The sequence below is a fragment of the Gopherus flavomarginatus genome, chromosome 1, assembly GCF_025201925.1.
Source record: "Gopherus flavomarginatus isolate rGopFla2 chromosome 1, rGopFla2.mat.asm, whole genome shotgun sequence".
Taxonomy (NCBI): Eukaryota; Metazoa; Chordata; order Testudines; family Testudinidae; genus Gopherus; species Gopherus flavomarginatus.
Window position 1 is genome coordinate 94,605,104 of NC_066617.1, and position 26,656 is coordinate 94,631,759.

The window sequence follows — 26,656 nt, forward strand, 5'->3', positions numbered from 1 at the left end:
GCTGCTGCTTTCACGGAGGGAGAGGTGAGGCTGTACCCAGAACCACCCCCGACAATGTTTTTTGTCCCATCAGGCACTGGGATCTCAACCCAGAATTCCAATGGGCGGGGGGAGACTGCAGGAACTATGGGATAGCTACCCACAGTGCAACGCTCCGGAAATCGACGCTAGCCTCGGTACGTGGACGCACACCGCCAAACTAATGTGCTTAGTGTGGCTACGTGCACTTGAGTTTATACAATGTTTTAAAAAACCAGTTTCTGTAAAACTGGAATAGCCCTCTAGTATAAACATACCCTCAGACACAAGTTTGATACAGGAGTGGGTGGGTGAGATTCTGTGGCCAGCGTTGTGCAGGAGGTCAGACTAGATGATCATAATGGTCCCTTCTGACCTTAAAGTCTATGATTCTATGTATGCTGGTGAAAGTGCAGGCTGGAGAGGGCTTTGCAGTTTGTCACAGCAGTACAGTGTAAAAGGGAGCCCAAGCTGGTGGGTTGGGGGGTGGGAATTCAGGGGTACCCCAGTTCCAGGTGGCACCCCAGAAAGAACCTGTCACAGGAGGAATCTCCCTGGCCTGGATCTGACTGGGGTCTCATAGCTTTCTCCATCAGGTACTTCTGTAGCTGAAGTGCTCGTCCCTCTCGGGAGAGGGAAGGAGCAGCAGAGCCTGCACTTGGCAGAGATATGTACCTCCCCAAGGCAGTAAAGACCGTGCTCATGGTCATTGCTGACTGAGGAGCAAGGACAGGAGACAAGATGTTTAAACCTCAGAAATCTGGGTATAGTCCTTCTCTCGACAGTGGGGAAAACTAATCTACACTAACAATAAAGAGACTACTAAAACACTGAGAACCATCTACAGTTATATTTACAGATAAGAAAGCTGGTGCTAAGACAGCTTCAGGCATAGAGGAGTCCAACTCAGGCCATGAGGTGGTAAAGAGGAACTTGGAGAGGTGGACAGTCCGCACTTCCCCTTATACTCTTCGTGCTGAGCCGGAGGATCTTCAGGGAGCAGCTGTGGACCAATGGACACTACTTACAAAGTTTTCCAGTCTCAGGCACATGGATACCTATGTGTGGAATACAAATAGGGACCAGCCCTCAAAGAAGAAATAATAGCTACAGAACTGCTTCTTCACAGATGTTAACGTATCTCACAAAGGAGGATAAGTCCCTATGTCCCATTTTGCAGACTGGACAATTCAATGGATAAGCTGGTAACAAATTCCATATCTCTGGCTGCCCAGTCACATGCCTGTACGTAGAGAGGAAAATACCTCACTTTCCACTAACCTATTCCTCTCAGCTATTGACTGGCACCAATCTAGCCACAAAACAGCCTGTTTGAGTCCACAAAGCATCCCCTCTGCACATGACAGCCTCTCAGGTTCCAGGGCTGGATTTTTAAAGGCATTTAGGAGTCTGGTGGGAAAATTGCACCAGGTGCCTTTCTGCGTCTTTAGGCGCAAAAGCTTTAACACAAACTACTGAAAGAATGCACTGTAGACAAGAAGGTTTCCACCCAGCTCCAGTGAGCAGCGCTATCAAAGCCTCATTGTGAAGTGGACCTGTTCTGCCTCTAATTTATAATAATAATATTTAACTTTTGCATAGACTTTTCACCCATGGCTCTCAGATGTGCCTTACAAAGGGAAGGCAAGCATCACCCCAATTTTACAGATGGAGAAACTCAGGCACACAGAAGTGAAGTGACTTGCCCAAGGAGCCTCCTCATTCATTGCTGGTTTGTGACAATGTTCTCATTCTTCGACTGCAGTTTGTGAATAACTCCTGGTATGTGTGGTACTGTGTTCTTATAAGACTGATTAGATGGTACCTCCCCAAGCCCATTGCCTCACAGAACAAAGCTCTGGAAATTAGGAAAGCGGAGGTCAGTTAAGGCACAAACACGGACTTAAAGAATGTTTTATTTTGTGGGAGAATGGAAGTATTCAGAAAAAGGAAAAATATTTTTTTTATAAACCCTGATACCAGTTTCACAGGATTGGCCTCATGGTGACGAAGTCAAAGTTGTAGAAATCTGGCAGACCCTGATGCCTGGTCCCATTGAATTGTTTCCAGCTGAAAACAGGAAGCCCATCCTCTACAGGTGGGCCGTTGACAGCACAGGCTGCAAACACTGAAGCCATATGGAAATCTGCCACCTGTGAAGGACAGGGCAGGATTCTATAGCTAGAGGATACATTGTCCTATCACATTTGAACTGTTTAAACATTATGGAGAGGGAGGGCATTGCTCAGGTTGGTCTAAGTGGGTATATGCAGGAGTAAAGGAAAGAAACTGAGTACAGGAATACTTATGCTAGTTCAAGCAACATTCCTTCCCCTCCGCCCCCAACAGAAAGGTTTATTAAACTAAGCATTGCCCCCACCTTAAGAAACCAAGGACCCAAGGTGACTTACAGCCCCATTGATGTAAAGGCAGCCGATCTGCCCCCTGGGGAATACCCACAGCGTAAGGGTCTCCAGCTGGTGGGGAGGGGACCTGGCCAAAACAGTGCTGTGCTCCAGCTGTTCTTGGCTGCTGCAACAGCCCTCTGGGGGATTTAGTGAGAAAATACAGGGAGGTACATGTGGTATAAAGCCACTTAGCCACCTTCCCACTCACATTTCTGCACCAAGTGTAGCTGCCAGAACAGAGGTCCCTGGGGTCCCTGCTGAGTCCTGCTATCGGAGGCAAGCCAGGGAAGAGTGGAAACTGGGTCTGCCAAAGATTTCTGATTCTGCCTGTCCTTGCAGCCTCACACACAATCCCGGAAACGGGCTAGCCATGACAAGGTAAAACGCCTTAGACCTCGCCAGGTGTTTTAAGGGTTGGTATTAACTTACCTAGTATTTGTACTAAGAACAAAGCTGCCATAAATCCTGCCTGTAAAAATCATTCTTTTTACTGAATCATGGGTTAAAACTAAAAGCTACCTGACCTTTGTCAACTTCATGCTGAGAATAATTATACAGGTTAAGTCTAGAGCAAAATGACTCACTGAAGAGCAAGGCATTAGCAAACACAGGGGTCACTGGGGAAACATTCCTGCAGTTCCAGGGAACTGGCCACATGGTTTCCATTAACGAGAGCAGACAGCTGCTTGGCAAATTCCCATTCCCTCTGTGCCACCCTGAAAATAAGATAACTGAGGGATCCAGGGCATTGAGTGACTAGTACATTCCTGAGCCCTACCTACTGCCAGGCTTTACTAGAATTTGGGTATTAACCCTTAGTGCCCTAAGGGTGAGCAATCTCACCACAGCATTCTGCACCTGGATACACAGGATAAGTTTGTACCCACGTACCTCGGGGTCCTGCATCCTTCCACCCACAAAACGTACAGCTCACCTCCCTCTGCCATCTGGTTCCACCCCTCTTGCTCCCTGTGTTTAAGTGAGACTGACCTCACCCCCGCTAGCACTGACTCTGGCTCTCCCAGTTAAACCTTGAAGAGAAGGACCAGAATGCAGCTGCAGCGAGTGGAGGCAGCAGAAGGAGATGGGGCCAACCAAGACTTACGGCAGACAGGAGTCCTATCCTGTCTGGCCCAGGTGCTTCCCCTTCACCCCACAGCACTCCCTTGTGGCCTCAGGAAACCCTGGCAATTAGCTGCTTACCAAAGGATTAGCTAATTCCCAGATGGTGCAGAGGATCAGAGATCCTACAGACCACATAACACTGTACAGAGCAGTCAGTTAGGCTGGCAGGGCCCTAGCTAAATAGGCAAATACAACAGCCAGTATCCCATAACCCTGCCTTGCAGATGCTTTTCTTTACTCGCTGGTGAGAAGTGTTGCCCAGGATAGTGTTTTATTCCTGACTCTCCCGCACTGTCGCAGTTTGGGGGACTGAAGGGGCAGACAGGGAACTTCCTTCTGCAGAGTATGAAGACTTGGTTGGCAGGTCCAGAGCAGGCACCTTGCTTTCACTCAGACAGTATGTAAGGCGGGCCATGGGCTCTAGCGGTCTTTACCTTTGAGTCATAGCAGCCTGCTGGCACTGGGAGAGAAGGGTTCAGGTCTTCGCGGCAGCAGATAGTGTTGCACGGATTGAGCTTGGCATAGGGCTCCTTCATGTAGTCTGGGAAATAAATGGGGAAGAGAAAAGAAAACAAGTCAGTCTACTCACAGGGCCATTCCCAGCAGGGGCTAAGGGCTCCTCCCGTAAAGTCCGGAATGGAATACTCTGCAAGCTGATGCAACACTACCTGGGAAGTTGCAGTGAGAGAAAGCCAACTCGTACAAGAGAATGGGGGAGGGATCAGGAAAGAGAAAGTAGTGAGCAGCTCTGGTCTTAAAATTTTAGTCTAGAACAGAAGAAAAAAGTTTACAAAACAAGAAACTAAAAATGAAGATGGCAAGGAGCAAGGTATAGCAATACCCCCTGCAATTGCAGGGATTTGGGGAGTGGGGAAAAACTATGCCCATCTGATTGCTACTCAGTGAGCCAAAGAGAGGTAGTCCCCATGCCCTTTCCCTCAGATCACTGCCAGTTCATCCTGGGGGAAAGTCTTTCCAAACTTCACATGTGGCAAAACAATGTTATATGCAAAAGAGAATCAAAATAAAGCAGCTATGGTCATCTGTACCTAGAGATGGTGTTTATTTAGACCACTTTTTCCCATTAATCCCAGTAAGGCAGATCCTGACAGCATCAAGACAGAGCACTGTGCATTGAAGGACATTCCTTCTGAGAGGGGAAAGATAAAGGAGTCTTTTTAAAAGATTTTATGCTAAATCCTCTACATTAGTATTATAGACACATTGCCTAGTACTTAAGGCTTTGCAAGACCCTTTCCTTGCTCCAATTGTGCTCAAGAAAGTTCTCCCCAGAGAGCCCGAGCAAGTCTCCTAATTCTGTTGGTGTTTCAGATGTTCTCTGGAACAGTTAGCTAGAATAGACCTCGATGGCATGTGCACTCAGAAATGAAAGCCTCCCTTGTTCCTGCACGGGGTTGGAAAAAAAAAAAAAAAAAAAAAAAAAAAGAGAGATTTTCAAGTCTTATCTCGTACTTAGATTGTAAGTGCCTCAGGGTAGGGACTGTCTCTTTGTCCTATGTTTGTGCAACACTGAGCACAATGTGGTCCTAAGCCATGACTGGGGCTGCCCAGGCAACACCATAATACAAACAATAAATCAAAGGAAAACAAATGGGCTTCTTACTGTTATATCTCATTATATACTTCATGGACTCCAAGTCAGCCACTTTCCCCTGGTCCCGTCGGAAGATTTTTGCTCTGGGAGCCAGTTCATAAGAAAAGTCCAACCCATATTTCTCAGCGTACTTTGCATACCCGCTGAGGTTGTAGATGGTTTCATGGAAAGGGATGTTGTAAGAAGGCCAGTATCCTGCAAGGGAGACAACCCATTCTGTTGTTTAATTACTTAAACAAACTGTGCACTTGTTTAAAAAAAATGTTTAAATTGCTGTGTTTCCTTAACAATGCCAGCTAGGGAACAGAAGCTAGATCCAGTCTGACAGCAGCACAACATATCGGTCGCTATTGGGAGCAGATGAGTTCATTCACAAGTAATTTTACTGGAGGGATGGTGCTAACAGGGTCTCAGGCCTCCACTTTGAAGGCTTATCGCACAAAGCAAGTCTGAGCCAGTTGCAGGCTAGACTTACAGAAGTATCTTGTGGTGCTTCAAGGGGAGGTCTGAGAGGTTCAGGTCTAGATAGTGCCCACAGGCAGAGCTGACCACCTGTGCACCCTCATGATCTGCTGAAACAGAGGATGCAGCAATAGTGCTCATCCACAGTAACGTGTCTCCTGCAAGCACATCTTGAAGCCACTGAGCTTCTTTCTTGAAAGAAAAAATGATTCCTAAAATGAAAATCCCACCAACGTCACACACCAAATATATGCATCAAAGCGCCATGCTGGAAAGTTGAGAAATATGCCAAAGCACCAAACAAACTCAGAAGCGAGGAAAAAATCATGTGCCAAGGCACAGAACAAACAGGCACCCAAGACATCAGGGATACAACTAAAGCCCTGAAACAACAAGCAGAAAGAGAGGTCACAGCAAAACAAACCATGAAACCAAAGAGGCCAGCAGCCTTCAACTCAAGTAACCTAAAAAGGAGCCACAGAACTAACTGTTATTATAGACCTGACTGGAAAGCAGATCAACAAAAAAGGATACCCAGAGAAACAGGTGACAGGCTGTTGAGAGCAAGAGAGGAGAAGGCTGGAAGGTTGTGGTAGCTGATGGTGCATATTGACCAATAAGAGAGAGAAAGGGAATCTTGCACTTGCTACCACCACCATCACCTCAGCAAGCCCAAAGCCAAAAGACTTAGGACAGAACTCTCCTGGCTCTATCTCACATAAGACAAAGGTCAAGACAATCCTGTCGTGAAAGCACCTTTAAAGAATAGTGTATCCAACTGAAATTACAGGGAGATTATTAGGTAGGCAGAATGCAATTCTCTGTAGTACAAATAAGTTAGGATGTTCCTAAGTTTGCAAAACAAATGCCATGGGATCATTCAGGACCATAACTAGACAGGACCTGGCTCTGAAGTGTAACCCTAGGAGAATTAAAATGTGATCCTTTTCTGTCAATTAAAAATGTACAATAATGTAGTCTTTTCCCCCATGGGGGAAGGGGGAGGTAATGGGATGGCATATGCTGTAATGTGGCACCTAGAGCTACATAGCAACCTTTATCACCAGCATAGGGCACTGGTTTGCTACTGAAAAGGAGATTGTCACCTACTGAGTCATCAATACCCAGGGTTTTGCTTGGAGGTCTCCCACCTAAATACTGACTGATGTAACACCCCTTGTTCTGAGGAGTTGGAGAGGGGGAATCTGGTTGGTTTATGCTCAAATAATAAGTTGGGGCTCATCAGGCAACTGTTACAAGAATACAAATCAAGTGTTTAGACATATAAAGTTTTGAACTAGTGGCCAATACGTCAGAGCCATGCACGTCTCTGAGTAGATGGCTTACAGTCTTGTGTCTCAATACAAACGTGGCACAGAAGTGGGTGTCCTGTATAACTGCACAGCCTGCATTGGTTGATACGACATAACCTAGTTGAAAGGAACATCCAGTGTCATATGTTTCTCTGCACAGTAAAGCAGATGTCCTCCATAGATTAATGCACTTAAGCCATCCTCCAAAGAAGCAGCTAGCAAGATATGGGCAGGCCAGCTTTCAGGCAAATTCATTTCCAAACAGAAGGGAGTTAATTATTATTTAGAAATAAATTCTACAGTTGTACTGTCTCAAAGGAAGGCAAAGAATGCAGATACCTCTGCATCCCCATCCAGAAAGCACTGTATTTAAAAACTACAGCAAAGTAACCCAAGTTAAGTTCTCCTCAAGTAAAGCCTCTCCTCACTGTTCCCTGCTTTTGCAAGGCTGTAAATCCCACCTATACAGTGCAGTGCCCTCATGTACCAGCTCCTGAGTGAGTTTCTCCTCCAGACAGAGGCCTGCCGTTGCTGCAGGCTAGGCCATGCAGACCGCACAATGAGCAGTATGTAGAGCTGGAAGTATGGGGGAAGGCTGGCCCATGCGTACAGCAGGGACTCTGTTGGGTGTCTAGGAGGAACTTTCTATTTTACTCTTCCTGACTGTGAAGCAGCAAGGGATTGTATTGAGTGCTGTGTGGGGAGCCAAGGACTGTCTTGTGGTTAATGCACAAGACTCAAGAGTCCAGAAATCTTAGCTCTATTCCTGGCTTTAATACAGACATGCTTTCTGACTGCAGGCAAACAACCTCTTGGGACTCAGTTTTCCCATCTATAAAATGAGGATAATACTTGTCAACCTTGCACAGGGGCTGGAAGGTTTAATTCATTATTATTTAAAAAAGTGCTATGAGATTTTGGATGGAAGGGGCTACGTAGATGCAAACTAAGAGGCACGTGATCTCGGTGTTTTACCTAACTCATCTTTGCTCCAGAGGCCAAAGACAGCGGCAGTGGCCAGCAAGTCCTTCTGCATTTAAGGCTGGCTAAGAAATTGCATCCTTTTCTCTCAGATATGAACCTCACCTCAACAATTCATGTCTTTGTCACCTTAAGGACTTCATTACTGCTACCTGCTGTACGTAGGGCTACCCCTGAAGGCCACCTAGAAGCTTAAGCTAGTACAAACACATCTGCCTGACTTTTGAGTAGGACAGGGAGGTTAGAGCATATTGCCCCTTTGCTCTGAGCTCAGCACTGGCTGCCAGTTCACTTGTAACTAAAACTCAAGGTGTTTGTTTCTATCTGGATCCTGGCTTTCAGAGACCGCCTCTCCACCTTTACTCTGCAGCATCACCTGTGTTTGGCGAGAGCACATCAGCTACCGGTCCCATTGGTGATGCTCAGAAGAGACAAGTGTTGGTTGCAGTGAAGAAATACACTCAGAAATGCGTCTAAGCCCAAGTCTGGACAAGTTTAATGAACATTGCAAGATTCTCCTCTTTGCTCCAGCTTTGCCTTAAAGTAAATCTGAGTCCCTTGTCATTCAGCTCACTCGCACTGCAAGAATGCTTTGAGGGCTATTATTTTGATTCTGCAGTGTATATATTGTTCTCTTGACACCACCTTTAGTTGTTGAGTCTCTTCTTTCCAGAACTTTTGCTTGCCCAATCTTTGTGATTTCTTCACTGCTTTGGGCAAATGCAACACTTACTTCTTCCACTTTCCCAGCAGTCTTGGCTTGTTTACACTTTTCCTGTAATGTTCTTGTTTCATTATATGTCCAGTTTTTCCTTGTTTTTTTATGTCTTCCCATAACTTCCTACACTGTATTTTGTATCACTTCCTTGAATATTTCCCAGTCTGTAGTGAGATTTCTTCATCAAAACACAAATTAATGAAATGCCTCGCAAGCATCAACTTTTACACCTCCCTCACATAGCTAGCTTTATCAAGATCAAGTGTGGCTCCAGTTACACTCCTCTGTTTATTGGACTTTAACTTAATATTAATTTTTCCCCTTAGTCATTCATGATCACTGCCACATCCTGCATCTCTACAGACTAACATCCAAAGATGCCCTTTTATGCATTTTACTGATAACAATGTGGTCAATCTGGTTTTTAGTTTGACCATCTGATGAATTGCACATAATCTTGTGCATATCTTCATGAAGAAACCAAGTACCACCAATAATCAGATTGTGTATCTCACAGCAAGTTCATTTGCCATTCTGATACCATGTGGTCCCAATTTTATTCATTTGCTTACCATGTGCACTACCAAACTTTGCATTCATATTTCCCATTATAAAAATCATGTGATGATCAGGAATCTCATCTACAAAGCTAGCCACTTGTTGTTACAATCCATCCTTCTCTTCCACTTCTGCTGCTTCTGGTGGTACATAACAAGAGGTCACAGTTATGCATAGTTTAAGGTAGGCAGTAGTAAACCTTGCTATAACACTGGTTTCCAGCTATTATTTAAAGTAACTATTCTCTTGTCCACTGCTGTTGGAGGGAGGAGGGATAGCTCAGTGGTTTGAGCATTGGCCTGTTAAACCCAGGGTTGTGAGTTTGATCCTTGAGAGGGCCACTCAGGAATCTGGGGCAAAAATCAGTACTTGGTCCTGCTAGTGAAGGCAGGGGGCTGGACTCAATGACCTTTCAAGGTCCCTTCCAGTTCTAGGAAATAGGTAATCTCCAATCATTATTTATTTATTGCAACCCCATCCCTATGCTTCACTTGTCCACCTGAGTGTCCTGAATAAAGGAAAGTATAATGTCCAATTGTGAACTCTCCTGTACCCAGCCAACGTGTCTCTTGTTTGGCAGCAAAGGTAAATGTGTAATTTCCTTAACTCCTCCACTACTGGCTCAGTCTGGCCTGAAGCAAACGGTTCTAACATTCCAGATTGCACTATCTGTAATATATTTAGCTGTTAACCAAAATTCATGATGATTTCCATTTGTTAGGCCATATAAATCAGTCTGGCTTGTAGTACTGTTTTTATAACAAATCGATTTCAGATGTAATGGCTTGTTAGCACATTCTACCCTATGCAGCTGGTGGAAGCATGATGTGATAGCCTGCTAGGAACAGGCACAATCAGCAGTTCCACCTTACTAACTTCAAGGCTAACAAGCTTGGACCACTTGGATTTGAAATCAGTTTTATTTCTCTGAGACAGACTTGCCTAAAAAGGTGAAATGAGCCCTATCTACCTTAGTCTGAAATCAGAGTTCCCATCTGTAGACAAAAAGGTTAAATTGTACAGAAACACAATCAAGTCAACAATGCAAGTAGTAAGAAATACTAGTGAACCAACAACAAATATCAAAGAGTTCCTGGAAGTATGGAAGGAGCATTTTGACAAAGTGCTAAACAGCGTAATTTTTCCAGATGCAAGCATTCTAGACATGCCAGAGGAACAGGGCAGAATGCATATAAGCACTGAACCACCATCTGAAAAAGAAAAAGAAAGAGCAATGAAGCAGTTAAAAAAATGGGAAAGTTGAAGGAATAGATAACATAACAGCTGAGCTGCTAAAAGCTGGTGGAATAAGTGCTATCAAAACATTAGAAAAATATATAAGGTCTGGAAGCAAGAGAAAGTACCTGATGATTGGGTAAAGGCAATAGTTGTACCAATCCTGAAGAAAGGAGATCCTGCCAATTTGAATAATTGAAGAGGTATAAGCTTATTATCAGTACTGGAAAAATCTTGATGAAAGTAATTGTCAATTGAGTATGGACAGTTTTAGAAGTAGCAGCAGGCAAGGAACAGTGCAGCTTCATGCCAGGCCAAAGTTGAACTGATCTGACACACTCCAACAGCTGATGGAAAAAAAAGGTGAGAATGGGGATTAAAGATGTTTGCTCTTTTCATCGACTTCATGAATAAACTTGATTTGGTCTGGAGGGAAGCATTATGGAAAGTAATAAAATCATATGCAGTTCCAGATAGAATAACTGCAATTATAAAAGTTACGTACGAAGATTCCTGCAGTGCCATAAGAACTGGTGGGATATTAAGCAACTGGTTCAAGTCAAAGTTTCGCGTAAAACAAGGGGGCATGGAATCACCGTCACTTTTCATCATGTTCTTAAATTGGACGTTTAAAATGGTATACAAGTTGGAGGGCACGACGCTCGATGATCAAAAATTAAGCTCTTTAGCTCATGCAAACGACACTGTACAACTAGCAGACATGTTTGAATTGACGATGACACTCTTCACTACCTTGGAAAATTGGTGCAGTCGACTTGAACTTACAATAAATGCCAAGATGACGAAGTGGTTGCATCTTAGAAAAGGGACAATATATAAAAAGTGTTGAAATGCAGCAGTGAAGTCATAGAACATGTAAAAACTTACATGTACCTAGGAAGATTGATCAGTGCCAACAGTTCAATCAAGGATGAGGTTTAAAGGACACGTGCTTTAGATACAACAGCTACATAGAAGTTGATGAAATTATGGACTGATAAAAACATTGTTTGGCACCAAAATGAAAATGAATCAAACCCATGTACTAGCAGTATTACTCTGTGGTCTGGAAGCAGCTGCGTTAAATGAAACAGACAACAGAAGGCAGCTGGAGGTAACAGAGATGAGAGTTCTTTGGAAGATGGCAGGTGTACTGTGGAATGATATTATGACAACTCAAGAAGCTAGAAGGAGCAGGATGTGAAGTGACGGTATAGGATTGGCTGCAGTCAAAAAGATTACAATAATTATTTTATAATAATGTCTGGACTGTCTGGATATGTGGACTCTCTACTCAGACCCTATGCCATCAGCACTCCCAGCTATCTCAGTGACACCACTGATTTCCTGAGGAAACTACAATGCGTTGGTGACCTTCCAGAAAACACCATCCTAGCCACCATGGATGTAGAGGCTCTCTACATGAACCTCCCACACACAGATGGAATACAAGCTGTCAGGAACAGTATACCTGATGATGCCACAGCACAACTGGCTGCTGAGCTCTGTGCCTTTATCCTCACACACAACTATTTCAAATTTGATGACAATACATATCTCCAGATCAGTGGCACCGCTATGGGCACCCGCATGGCCCCACAATATGCCAATATTTTTATGGCCGACCTGGAACAATGCTTCCTCGGCTCTCGTCCACTCACGCCCCTTCTCTACCTGCGCTACATTGATGACATCTTCATCATCTGGACCCATGGGAAGGAGACTCTGGAAAAATTCCACCACGATTTCAACAGCTTCCACCTAACCATCAACCTCAGCCTGGACCAATCTACATGGGAGGTCCACTTCCTAGACACCACGGTGCAAATAAGTGATGGTCACATTAACACCACCCTATACAGAAAACCTACCGACCGCTATGCCTACCTTCATGCCTCCAGCTTCCATCCCAGGCACATCACACGATCCATTGTCTACAGCCAAGTACTGAGGTACAAACGCATCTGCTCTAACCCCTCAGATAGAGACCAACACCTACAAAATCTCCACCAAGCATTCTCAAAACTACAATACCCGCACGAGGAAATAAGGAAACAGATCAACAGAGCCAGACGTGTACCCAGAAGCCTCCTACTGCAAGACAAACCCAAGAAAGAAACCAACAGGACTCCACTGGCCATCACATACAGTCCCCAGCTAAAACCCCTCCAACGCATCATCAGGGATCTACAACCAATCCTGGACAACGATCCCACACTTTCACAGGCCTTGGGTGGCAGGCCAGTCCTCGCCCACAGGCAACCTGCCAACCTGAAACATATTCTCACTAGTAACTGCACACCGCATCATAGTAACTCTAGCTCAGGAACCAATCCATGCAACAAACCTCGATGCCAACTCTGCCCACATATCTACACCAGTGACACCATCACAGGACCTAACCAGATCAGCCATACCATCCCCGGTTCATTCACCTGCATGTCCACCAATGTAATATATGCCATCATATGCCAGCAATGCCCCTCTGCTATGTACATCGGCCAAACTGGACAGTCTCTATGGAAAAGGATAAATGGACACAAATCAGATATTAGGAAGGGCAATAGACAAAAACCTGTAGGAGAACACTTCAACCTCCCTGGCCACACTATAGCAGACCTTAAGGTGGCCATCCTGCAGCAAAAAAACTTCAGGACCAGACTCCAAAGAGAAACTGCTGAGCTTCAGTTCATCTGCAAATTTGACACCATTAGCTCAGGATTAAACAAAGACTGTGAATGGCTTGCCAACTACAAAACCAGTTTCTCCTCCCTTGGTTTTCACACCTCAACTGCTAGAACAGGGCCTCATCCTCCCTGACTGAACTAACCTCATTATCTCTAGCTTGCCTGCATATATATATATACCTGCCCCTGGAAATTTCCACTACATGCATCTGACGAAGTGGGTATTCACCCACGAAAGCTCATGCTCCAAAACGTCTGTTAGTCTATAAGGTGCCACAGGATTCTTTGCTGCTTTTACAATAATTATGACACCTTAGAAGACAAACAGCATGCCAAGGAAAATAACGCAAACACAACCACGGTCAGTCAGATCTGAAGGCTGGCCATCAACTATGTGGCAGGAAATCATATGCAAAGACATGACCAGGCTGGGCTTAATGGAGGGACAGGCCACAGACAGGAATGAATGCCGGTGCTGTACTGCTCCCAGGCTTTCGGATGAAAAGAAAAAATGTATTTATTTCAGATTCCAGGAAATGGTTGATTTGTACTGTGCTTGATCCAACATATGCAAAACATGTCCAGATACTTGGGAAATGGCCATGTTATCAAAGCAGGTAATGTAAAATGTTATTTATTTCAACATTTAAACACACAAAGATTTTCAGCAGTAGGTTGTTTAAGCCTCACAATTCATTTCATTTTCCACTCCTGCATATTCTCTTCTCTAAAGCCTCCAATCCTTTTAAACTTAGCCATAAACAGCAGCTAAAAAACTTTTTTAAAAATTACATGCTTTTAGTTTTCCCAAGTGCTTCTGAATTGCACAATGAAACCATCTCTTGGCTCTGCCTCTACCATTCCCTAAAATTTGGTACGTGTGGTACAAGAAACATTCAAATACAGAGTTGATCTTTCTGTTTTCTGCAAAAATTTCAGTTTGTGGGTTGTTTTTGTAAATGCACTAGCCGTGACTTGTTCCTCTTCCTGCTCTGATTTCCTTTAACTCTTTAGTCCTCACTGCACATTTTCTATCTTCCTCTCTCACACCTGCTGTGTGGGCACTCATGAACCACCAGCTTGGATGACACCAGGACTTCCTCAATGACTTCTGATGTTACCCATCACTTTTCAGGCCCTTAACTGACAAGAGCCATTGCTAGCCCTGACAACCTGAGGGGAGGAGCCAATTGGCAGCTCTGGATCCACCCTCTCTCAGTTGCTCTTTCTGATGGGCAGGAAGATAGCCACTGAGATCAGCTGCCTGAAGCAGCTAAACAGAAGGGATTCTGGGTTCTGCTCATCTGGAGACAAGGGACAAGCCAGGAGTCTATTTGCTTGGCTCTCAGGCAAATGTTTAGGCCAGACCTTAAAAAGGAGCCCCCTAGGCCAGGCTTAGGGCAGAACATTCTGAACAAACTATGGAGAGGAGTGACTGCAGATCCTGGAGTGAGAGATAGGTCAGGTCCAAATACAGCCTGCCTCTGGGAAGTAGTTATAGGTGGGGGACGAGGCCAGCAGCTTCCCTGACTGTAGCTCAAGTGCATAAGTCAGGAAAGACTTAGGGCTTGGAAACACATGGAACAGCTTAAATCATCCCCAGAGAGCAGACGACCTGAATCAGACCTCCCCATATTCTCTTGAACTGAACACATGGTGCAAGTGAATGGCCAGACCAGGGGGCCTGGAGACAGAAGCATAGTCAGAGAACACACCTTAATCTGGTCCAGAGACAGAGGAACTTGACTAGGAAAAAAACAGATCATCAACAAAATGGGCTGGAGGGAGATAATACTGGGCAGGCAACTGGCCTCACAAATGAGGACTTGGCAGAAGCAGGCAAAAAATGACTGTGCCAAGTACAAGCCCAAAATGCAACTGCATAACAGCAGTTCCAGCTCAGTCTAAGAAAGGTTTGGACCAATCACGCAGAGCAGATGGTCTGGTCCCAGTCACTGATGCATCCTCTGCCACCACCAGCTGGCACTGCACTCAGGTATCTGTCACAATCCCAGAGCAAGGGGAAGGAGGAACCACCTCTCTAAAGACCTCTCTCCTGCTACCCCACTTGAGATCAGCTATTAGGCTCCTTCATTTCTAGCCCCTCGCAAGGGCCACTGGAGTAGCGATGCTAAGCCCACCCACTCAGCAGCAGGAACAACCAGATGCCATGTAAATAGCCATGTTTCAGATCCTCAGTGAGGATCTGGGAGACGCATGTGTCCATAATGGCCAACATCAGATTCACTAGTTGGCAAACTTCACTAACTGCAATGAGCTCCCCCAGTCAGAAGGGACTAATGAGGCCTCAATTTGTTAGTCTGTTCCCAATTAACATTTTGACAAGTGAGAAATATAAGAAGAAAAAACACTTATTTCTGCATCTTCAGCAGATTAGAGGTACATAAAACATAAAATGGATGAAGAAATTTTATAGATTATTCATGATAAGCATCCCCACCCCAAAAGCATTATTTATATTGTGATAGCACCAAAAAACTTCTAGACACTTCCAGTGAATTAGAGGAGAGGGCAGGAATCCAAAACAAAACCACCACATTTATGATTGATACATCCTCATGAACGTTAGTGTATGTAGGTCAATTCTGCAACTTATCACCTCTTCAGCTGTGCAAGTGCACAACAGAACAATGGAACCAAAACAATGAAGTTGGTGGACAGAGATCAGACTTCCATGTAAAGACACAAGTGCCTGGAAAATGCTTGTGAATGTGCCTGGATTGCTGATACAGGCTGCTAGCATGATTTCTTATACCTTTGGGTTATATTTTCAGTCAATATGTTACTAGCTTTGCTGTGGGCTTAAGGCATTTTCTGGAGAGCAAATATTTGCTAGATGACACAGCCCTATGAATGCTCAGCTCAGAAATTGAGTCCAGCTATCAGAGTCATTTTTTTTTCTTTTAAACCCATTTCCCTCTGGGGTGACAATCACAAAAAGATTCAAGTGACTCTCAGTGTCACAATAATTCAGCACTAATTAAAAATGCTCCCTCCCTCCTCTGAGAAAAAATAAAGGTGCTCCAGTATAGAGGGAAACCATGCAGGAGAAAGCCAAGTCAGGCAAAGAAGAACAAGCCACCACAAGTTACCTTCAGCACATTCTAAAAAGATGCTCATGGCAGCCATTTGCATTCAGGTGCAGCAGGTGGGAGCCAGTTTCATATGGAACAGCAAGGTGCACACAAGAAATTACTGCCTGTGGGATCTAGGTGACATTCACAGAAAAGTTTCCCAACTTGGAGTCCCAGTGCAAACACCCAACGTAAACCATTCCCAGATGTAAAACAACACTGTCAGCTTGCACAAATGGTTGAATTTTCCTAACCCTAAAGAAACCAAAGCAGTGATTACCTTTACGGAGAACACTTGTCTGATCAGAATACTCCACAAGTGTTGGGATCTGCTCAATGATATAGAGTGCTCCGTCATCCAAGCTCTCTTGCAGCTTAACCTTCCTCATATCCAGGACCATGTACTGATTGTTATAGGTCCCTAGGGGGCAATTAGGAAGAGGTTAGATCTTCCACCATGGCCTGGAGAAGCTGGGTGGGGGAAAAAAGGCAGGCAGTGCTTTCTTTATTCAGAGGTTCATATAAACTTACTTACCTGAGTTGCATCTTAAGAAAGTTTGTGCCCAGGTTTTGCCACTGTCTGCCATCATGTTGGCAATACGGACTCTCTGCCAAGCAAAGAGAGATTTGGGCACCACTTGTTTAAGAAGAGTTTGGTTAAACACACTGTTTGTGGTCTGCAACATTACCAAGCCACTGCCAAGTAAGTAAAAGTCATCCAGAGACATCAAAAAACCTTAAACAAAACAGAAGACTTCCTGTTATCTTTATGGACTCTTAACATGGACCCTAGCTCTGCCTTACAGTCCTATGATTTACCTAACCCTCATCCCTCCACACCCTAATCCTCTGCCCCAGCCCTGAGCCCCCTCCTGCATCATGAACCCCTCAGCCCCAGCCAGAGCCCTCATCCTACCACACCCTAATCCTCTGCCCCAGCATGAACCCCTCATCCTCAGCCCCAACCCTCACCCCTCTCACCTTGATCATCTGCCACAGCTCTGAGCCCCCCCGCAGCATGAACCTCCCATCCTCAACCCCACAGCCCTCACCCCACACCCCAACCCTCTGCCCTAGCCCTGAGCCCCATCCTGCATCATGAATCCCTCATCCTCAGCCCCACAACCCTCAACCCTGCACTCCCTCCTATCCCCAAACTCCCTCCCAGAACATGCATCCCCTCCCAGATCGTGCACCACGTCCCCTTTCCCACACACCCCTTCCCCCAAAAAAACTCCCTCCCAGAGCCCGCACCCCTCACCCTTTCCTACACCCTCACCTCCGAGCCTGCACCCCTCAGCCCCTCCTGCACACCCACCCCCTGTCCTAGCCTGGAGCTGCACCCAGCACCCAAACTCCATCCCAAACCCTGCACCCCTCCTGCACCCCAATCCCCAGCCCAGGACCTGCACTCCAGATCTCGCCGCACAAACCCCTCCCAGAGCCTTAGGCAGGTGGGGGCGGAGTTTGGGGGGGGGCGGGTTCTGGGCACCACCAAAATTTCTACAGACTTGCCACCCATGGGCTCAAGCCATTATCCTCTCTCATAAAACAGGATTCCATGGCTTTTCTCAGATTAGAGTACACCTAGAAGAGAATTACTCTACAAATAATTCTTCTCTGAACTTACAGCAGTAACAGGTTTTTGCAAGCAAAAAACAGGCAGGGAACACTCATAGCTTGAAGTTCTGAGTAGTTGGTTCCAAAAAACAAAATGCAGCACCCAAATAAAACCTAACTCAAGCACAGCTTTCTATCACCAGATATAGCAGAAGAGCTAGAGATGCCAAAAAGGTCAGAAGAGACTTCTCTCTTGCTAGTCTATTTTACACTGAAGACACTTGGAAACTCCAGTGATGAGTGGCAGTACAAAATGCTTGGGACTTGTCTGTAGTTGTAATTAACACCTTGATTTATTTGGGAGCAAGGCTGTGTGTGGACACTTATTTGGAATAAAAGTAGATTTTACCAATTTAAATTATATCGGAATAGGACATTCTTTCTCTAAAATAAGTGTCCACACATGGGCTTGCGCCAAAATAACTCAAACTGTTAATTACAAACTAGCTTAGTTATGTTGGTTTCAATTTCTATGTAGACAAGCCTTAGATATCCATATATAGGCCCTGTAATGGAGTAATAGCCTGTACCACTGGACCGCAAAGGCCAGTTCCTGTTCCTCCTTGAAGACATAGTGGTCTGATGGACCTGACTCAAACAAGCCATCTTTTAGGATGCCGTGTCTTTCAAGGATCTTAAGAGTAGGCATTTCCAGGAGACTGTGTGTGGCTGTTTGTTGTGTGTGGTCTGGCTGGCTGGGTCCCCTCTCCCAGGCAGGTCATATCTTCTGTTATTTTTTATTTTATTCTTAATTTATACAATAAATTGTTATTTAAAAAAGTGGAATTTTTAATTACAAAAATGTCAAAATCCAAGCAAGCCAGAAAGGATTATTTCTTCCTGGGTTTTGATATTCCCTGATTTTTAATCCTCCAATTCTTTTTCAATAAACTATCACCTGTCATCCTTTCCCAGTCTAATTACACAGATGCATATATGCCAGTGTGGCCTGGGATATCTCAATATCCTGAGAAAGGAAAAAGTTAAATGCATGCTACAAGTTCAACCAGGGGAAAAATCCCTCAGAAATAAGCACAAGTGAAAACTAGAGATACCAGCAGATGGCTGGAGTTCCATTCATTCATCCTTGTCTTTTGCTCTATGTTTAAGGATGCACGAGAGCTTGATGCAACTGAAATTGCCTTTTTTTGGTCAATTGTTGCCTCTCTGTACAATTCATCTACTTTATCTGTAAGCCAGTCTCCCATCGTTATTAGCATCTCTCAAACAAACTTCTCAAATGAACCCTGTCACTCCTGTATCAAAGCCAACACAAGCAATCTGATTACATCTTCGGGATCAGAGCCATTTAGCTTGTCTCCAAACAAACAATGTAGGAAACTGAAGTTTTCAGGACTGGAGCCTCATTCATCATGGCACTATTTACTGCTGAGCAAAGTGAGGCCCTACACTTAACTTGATGGCATTTCTTGGTTTGTCTGCATGTAATGCAATAACTTTTGACCACTGCATCCCATAAATTCCAAAATTACAGGAATGTTCTAGACATCATTTAGAACACAAAGGTGAGGCAGCGACCTTAAAAAGGCCTGTAACAGGGAAGCAGAGTCACTCTGGATACAGGGGTGAGGAAGAGATCTCAAGGTTAGGGAAAGGGTATGAACTGGGTATGAGTTAGTGGCCCCCTCACTCTATTCCAGCCAGACTCTTCACCCTAACTCCAGCCTGCCCCCCCCCCAAAGCTTGTTCCCATTTCAGCCAAAATCCACTGCCCCCAGCAGGGCCACTCACATCCCTGCTCCTGCCAGGTCCTCACCCCTCACATTCTAGGCAAAACCTATTGGTTTTGGTGATGTGACTAATGCTTCTCTGCTTCATGTCCTGGCAGAAGCCTGACCAGGAAGGGTCCAGGATTATTGTCAGTAGATAGGCATAGTTAGAAGTGGCTCAATTAATTTGCTTACATGGAAGGTTAGATATCAATAAGTAACTGGTTCAATTCACAGGGTCCAGAGATGGCTACTCGACAGCTGGCTAATGTAAGGTATGCTTTAGTTTGGAGGGTACATTTTCTTCTTCAAAGATGCCTATAATTATCTCTTTCAGAAGGGGGGCCCAAGTGATTCTGAGTGGGGATCCCATTAGTGGGAGTCTTTTCAAAGGAAGCAGGTATATTATGCAAGTCTTCTTCACCAAGAAAGCAGTCTCTGTTTTGATCCTTCACACTGAAGGCCTTCTTTGAATTCTTGAACAGAGCTGCACACAGCAAACACATTGGAGAGTCCATGCTGAAGCCACTTCTTGCCTGGCTGTCTTTGTTCTTTTGCCAGACTTTCTGGGTGTCACATCCAACAGAACAACATAGCGCTAGGGCCAAGGAGCTCCAAGCTCTGGCTCCATGGTCCATGCCGCATGGCTTCCCACAGCAGCTGCAGAAATCAGGTCCTGGCCTGTGGAATTTTAAATTTTATCTGCTGTATTTACATTCAAGTGGTATTCTCCATAGGGATAACCCAGTGGCTAAAGCATCATTTATTTAGAACATAAGAATGGCTGTACCGAGTCAGACCAAAGGTCCATCCAGCCCAGTATCCTGTCTACTGACATTGGCCAATGCCAGGTGCCCCAGAGGGAGTGAACCTAACAGGTAATAATCAAGTGATCTTTCTCCTGCCATCCATCTCCATCCTCTGACAAACAGAGGCAAGGGACACCATTCCTTACCCATCCTGGCTAATAGCCATTAATGGACTTAACCTCCATGAATGTATCTAGGTCTCTTTTAAACCCTGTTACAGTCCTAGCCTTCACAACCTCCGCAGGTGTGTGAAGAAGAACTTCCTTTTGTTTTAAACCTGCTGCCCATTAATTTTATTTGGTGGCCCCTAGTTCTTATATTATGGGAACAAGTAAATAACTTTTCCTTATTCACTTTCTCCACACCACTCATGATTTATATACCTCTAGCATATCCCCCCTTAGTCTCCTCTTTTCCAAGATGAAAAGTCCTAGCCTCTTTAATCTCTCCTCATATGGGACCTGTTCCAAACCCCTAATCATTTTAGTTGCCCTTCTCTGAACCTTTTCTAATGCCAGTGTATCTTTTTTGAGATGAGGAGACCACATCTGTATGCAGTATTCAAGATGTGGGCGTACCATGGATTTATATAAGGGCAATAAGATTTTCTCCATCTTTTTCTCTATTCTGTTTTTAATGATTCCTAACATTCTGTTTGCTTTTTTGACAGTTTCTGCAGACTGTGTGGATGTCTTCAGAGAACTATCCACAGTGACTCCAAAATCTCTTTCCTGATTTGGTGTAGATAAATTAGCCCCCATCATATTGTATGTATAGTTTGGGTTATTTTTTTGCAATGTGCATTACTGTAAGTTTATTCACATTAAATTTCATTTGCCATTTTGTTGTCCAATCACTTAGTTTTGTGAGATCTTTTTAAATTCTTCACAGAACTTATTTTATTTCAGCCTCGCTTTGAAATCTTAATTGGCCAAGCAAAGCCAGGCCTTATACTCAACTCAATGGCATTTCTCTGTGTGTCTGTTGTCACAAAGCTCCTCTGTGTGCAGCATCACACGGGCAGTGTCCAGGGGAGAGAGAGAACCAATACGGGCAGCATGGTTAGAGTTAAGGTCACTGAATGGAGTGAGTGATAACTGGCTGAGTTACCACTGATGTCACAATGCTACTGCTCAGGCTCCTCTGCCTGGAGCATCAAATGGGCACCATCAAGGAAAAATTGTTGATATGAAACTGATAAATCAACAAAGAGATGAAGAGGAGCGGCTGAGACAAACTGACAATAAAATGTAGGTTTTGTGGCAGTATTCTGTAAAACTGCTACAGTTTCAGAGATTAAAAGTACATTGCTACTTCCCCCCATCCCTATTTGTCAGCTCGGCCTATATAAGCAACAAAGTGTACGATCCTCTAGTTGTATCTATTGCTAAGTACATAATAAAGGATGCTTAATCAAAAACATAATATGTGCTGTGACCCAATGTTAACTAACTAACAACCTATTAACCAGACTGCAAAAGACAGGCTGCTATAATCAAAAAAGGGTATTTATTGCCACTCAGTGTGGAGGATCTGCTGTCCTGGGCAAGTTGATGCGTGTTGGGGTCAAACAATAACTGGGGAGGAGGTATATTTTTTTTCTGGGAGGGCACGTCACTTCTTACAAAGGGTGTGAAGCAGCTTTGGAATGTAGAAGAACCAAGACTTTTTTGTCATGAGGTAGGCCAGATATAATCTAGAATTACTTTGTAAACTAATTATCAGGGCCGGCTTGGAGGGATGTCTGTCTGTTTTATGCCTTTAATGCCTTCTCTTTCTGTGAAATGTCAATTAAAAATACTTATATTTAAGCTGATTTGGGTTTCCAATTACAGTAGATTCCGCTTATTGCTATTATCCAGCAGTTGCTAATAAGCGGAAGGCAGGATTGTGAAGAAACAGCCAGAGAAGGAAGTGCTGAGATCTGCCTTCCATGGCTGCAGCCCTGCAAATCTGTTGGGAGTGGGGCAGCAGCGGGGAGGAGAGCACTGGGGCCCACAGAACTACACAGCACCTTTCCCTGTGCTCTCCAGAGGTCGGAGCTCAGCATGTCCCAGTACTTCCTTCTGTGTGTGCAGTCCCCCAGAGAGTATAGAGAGAGGTACTGTACAGCTCCGGCATCTGGGCTGCAGTCCCCCTCCCTGCTACTGCGCTGTCCATAGCCTCCCCGGCCTTAGCCCTTTATCTCCTGTGGTCCTTGTGTGCAGGCAGGTTTGCTGGGATGTAGCCCCAGAAGGAAGTGGCTAGGACATGCTAAGCACTGGCCGCAGGCAGGTTTGCACATCCCAGTGCTTCCTTCTGCAGGCACGTTTGCAAGGCTGCAGCTCCAGGTGGCCCTTTCTTCCAAAAAAAGAGCTGTTAATAAGCAGCATGCTGTTGCTAATATACAAATCCTAATAACACTGATGTTAATAAGATGGGACTGGTTCCCAACAATATGTTGCCATTAACCAGAAGTTGCTAATAGCAGGATTGCAACTAGGCAGAATATAGTGTCTTTTATCAAGACAGTTTGCTGGCTGGCTCTCTCAAATCAAAGGTTTCAGAGTAACAGCTGTGTTAGTCTGTATCTGCAAAAAGAACAGGAGTACTTGTGGCACCTTAGAGACTAACAAATTTATTTCAGCATGAGCTTTCATGAGCTACAGCTCACTTCTTCGGATGCATAGAATGGAACACAGAGACAGGAGATATTTATACATACAGAGAACATGAAAAGGTGGAGGGAAAAGTGATAGCCTGGTGTGGGTCATGTACATGGAAAAGGTTGCAGTCTTCATTTGAAGCCGTGACATGGGACCTGTGGGTTCCACTGTAGACCCCAGAGGGCTAAATGACCGAAAGGTACAAGACTCCATCACATTACTGCAACTTGCAGCAAAAGATTTTGGAAGTTTTCCTTATTGCAGGATGTCCCTAGACTGCCACCAAGCCTGCATCTCAGTTGTTGTCCATCATTTGGAAAAGTGCAAGAGAGTTTGTGAGCCATACTGTCAGCTAGTGCAAACCGATGAACTGATTGATCTGGCTCTCTTAGTGGCATGTGATACTACACTATAATTCATAGCCCGCTGAATTTCTCTCATGTAGACACATACCCTGGGTGCCAGGAACTTCACTGTGGCCATGACACCCAACTTCTGTAGCATGCTCTTTGCTGAAATTTGCTGGTAATGGCAAATCCTACCATATTGTTGCATCAGAGTCTGTCCTGGGACAAGAAAGCATTAAGAGGAGCCATGTCTACAACATTTCTTGGCGAATCTGACTGTCTCTGGGGAACAAGTTGAGATGCTGGGTCTACTAGAATGAAGCCTAGTTATACTAGCACCTCAGTGGCTGATTCTTTGATATCTTCCAAGGCGAAGTGCTTGACAAGCCAATTGGTCAAATCAGGGAAGACTCACATTTCTGTCTTGTGTGAAGAGGTCACAAAGATTGCAACCCCCACTCATTTTTTTTTTAAACCAAGAGACCACATTTTAACATTAACTGGCACTTTCTAACATTGCTCTAGAATGAGGAGAATGAGATGTGCTGCCAAATCTTTCTGTGGTAGTTTATAAGTAGTTTTAGCTACATAACTAAAACATGAAGCATACACAAAGAACAAGGAAAAAAGCCCATCCTCTTAAGGGAGAGTAAGTTGGAAGGAGGGATAGTTCAGTGGTTTGAGCATTGGCCTGCTAAACCTAGGGTTGTGAGCTCAATCCTTGAGGAGGCCATTCGGGGCAAAAATCTGTCTGGGGATTAGTCCTGCTTTGAGCAGGGGGTTAGACTAGATGATTTCCTGAGGTCCCTTTCACCCCTGACATTCTAAAGTTCATTGGGCAAGTAAAACCACCCTCCCCCAACACACATCCCAGCTCCACAAATCAAAAAGGAGATTGAAAAATCAATTTGAAGACTGGCAATCAAATGTCAAAAATGATGTCAATCTGATACTCTCTAGTAATCCCATCAGTATCACTAAAGTGAAGTGTTCAGAACAGTATCATCACCAGAGACACATTAGTACTGTAGGGCTACGCTTGGGTAGAGTGGGGAAAAGATCAGCAATGCAGACAAACATGTACCATGCAAGCAGAATTCAAACCCCTTCATAAGGAACCATATTTGCACCAGGGGGTTGCAGAATATTTAACAAGTACTCTTCAGAACACCATCCCAAACCATTTTTTTTTAAAAAAGGATACATTCAAAACAATAAATCTGCAAGAAATTTTCCTCTATTGGCTTCTAAGAGTATTAAGGTAGGTCAGTCTCAGTGCCTATAGTAACAGTGTCCTGTCTATAAGGCTTTTATAGAAGACTACACAAGAGTCAGTGAGATGTGGAGAAGGCACATACAGACATGGATGCATTTACGAACATGGAGTATGAGGTTTCCTATTCTCACCCCAGTTACCTGGGTAACTGCTGAATGACATCCGACCAGTAACTGTCTTTGGATCAGTGATGTTGAAGTCCCAATGTTTATATATTCTCAACGTAGCTGCATATGTAAACCAGCTGGAATGAGCAAAATAGATGTTCTCATATCCAGGGAGAACCTAGAAAACAGAAGCAGAACAGTAAGTAATCCTGATCATTGTAACACTCTCTACTCTACATCAGTAGAGGTGGAAGAACAATTTGTTGCAAATAACCCATCGGATGGATTTTGCCTTTGTTCAAGAATTATCAGGCTATCAAGATTGAATCTCTTGTTATAATGGGACATACTGGCCCTTTAAAACCAGAGAGGGAATGCCTGGGAGACCAGGAATTCTGGAGCAGATAAGGGCCTAGGAAATGACGGATGCAGGTGCTGGGAGAGAAGAAGTGGTCCGAAGGTGATAGTGTCTCGGAAAACTCAGGCTACTATTTCTTTAAGGGCCTGGGATCAGGAGCTTTGCAGCGTAAAGTGGGACAAGGTTCCCCTCTCCGTCAGCCATCCAGAATAAGTTCTGGGAAAAAGCATGGCATACAACCTCACTCTTGCCTCACTCAGAGACGTGAGCAGGGGAAGCACTGGTTGCCTGCTGCCATTTCCCAGCTCACAGGAGAAAAGATAGAGGTGGTGTGACCTGGCCTCCAAGTTGGGCAGGAAGGCTGAAGCCTTCACCCCAGACAAGGCCTCTGGGAGGAAAGGATGTTTGTTATGAAGGTTTTGTTTTGTGTTCTATTTGCTTTTTAAAAAAAAATAATTTGTTGCCAACCTGGGTGGAACCAGCTAAGGGAAATTTACAAAGGTCGGCTGGGAGAAGCTGCCCTACCCTGGCAGCCAGCTACAGCTGTTAAAAATTAGTCACTAACATTTCTGGGAATAATCCTTGGTCAGTTGGCTGTTTACAAGTAATTAGTAGTAAATATCTGAAATTAGTTTAGTTTAGTTTTTATTGGACATGTGTATTATGATATGTTTCAGTCCTCTGAGTGCTACTTAGAATCAAGTTTCCTGCTTAAATACTTTTTTTTTTTTTTTTTTTAGAATGCAAAATTTGCTTTCTACAAATATTCTTCAACATTAGCTGAAAATATGCTGGTTTTGTGCACGTTCCTCTTGGTGACCTGGTTAAATAGAAAGTACAGAGGGCAAAAACAAGGGACCTTGTCAGTAAAAGCAAATTTGTTTAAAAATTTAAATGTATATTGACAGAACATTCTTTTTAAGTATTCACTCAGCTCCAATATCCAGTGTTCATTCAGGAACCAGTTACACTAAGTAAATATCTGACTCTTCTCCAGGTTAAGCTAAGGTTCCTGAGAGGCAACATTCCCGACACTAAAATGGAGTGCCCCAGAAGTCTTCAGATCCCAACTGGAACCCTGTGAATTCCCCATTTTGTCATCTTCATCTTTGAAGCACTATGTTGTGGCCAACGTCTACAGTGAGATTCCTTCTGAAGCCCAACAACAAAACTTCTCTTTAAAAAAATAAAAAATGAAAATCAAACCAAGACTGCCTGTTCATCTAGATGGCACTCCCTCCTCCTTCTCCTCCTCCTCCTCAGAGCACGGTGCCCACACCTGCAGTGTTCCAACCCCGTACCAGCGAAGAGAAGGAGACCACCTCTACAAATGAAAAACCAATTTCTAACCATTTTTATATCACACCCATTGCCATAGTACCATAGTTCTTCTCCTGGATGATAGTGAAAATCACCAGTTGCAAGGCCTGCTATAGCATCTTTAACTCCCCAAATTTAGACAAAGAGGCTACCTCTAAATGCGGAGACTGTCGGAAGCCTGCATCCCGAGAAAGGGGAAAAGAACCATGGGCAGGAGTTGTAGGCCAA

The 26,656-nt window shown here is 44.4% G+C and overlaps 1 protein-coding gene across 2 annotated transcripts in view; it reads right to left on the bottom strand.

Moving 5' to 3' along the window:
* Positions 1-1,917: 1,917 nt before the first annotated feature.
* The window catches only part of PLBD1 (phospholipase B domain containing 1), a 219,305-nt gene continuing 194,566 nt past the window's right edge, over positions 1,918-26,656 (bottom strand). For both annotated transcript variants that reach the window (XM_050954286.1, XM_050954276.1), the window contains exons 6-11: positions 24,784-24,928; positions 16,752-16,952; positions 16,497-16,637; positions 5,176-5,361; positions 3,986-4,092; positions 1,918-2,171 (exon numbers count right to left, since the gene is read on the bottom strand). In XM_050954286.1, coding sequence (XP_050810243.1) covers positions 2,004-2,171; positions 3,986-4,092; positions 5,176-5,361; positions 16,497-16,637; positions 16,752-16,952; positions 24,784-24,928 — 948 coding nt within the window. In that variant the 3' untranslated portion in view covers positions 1,918-2,003. The remainder of the gene's footprint in view (positions 2,172-3,985; positions 4,093-5,175; positions 5,362-16,496; positions 16,638-16,751; positions 16,953-24,783; positions 24,929-26,656) is intronic.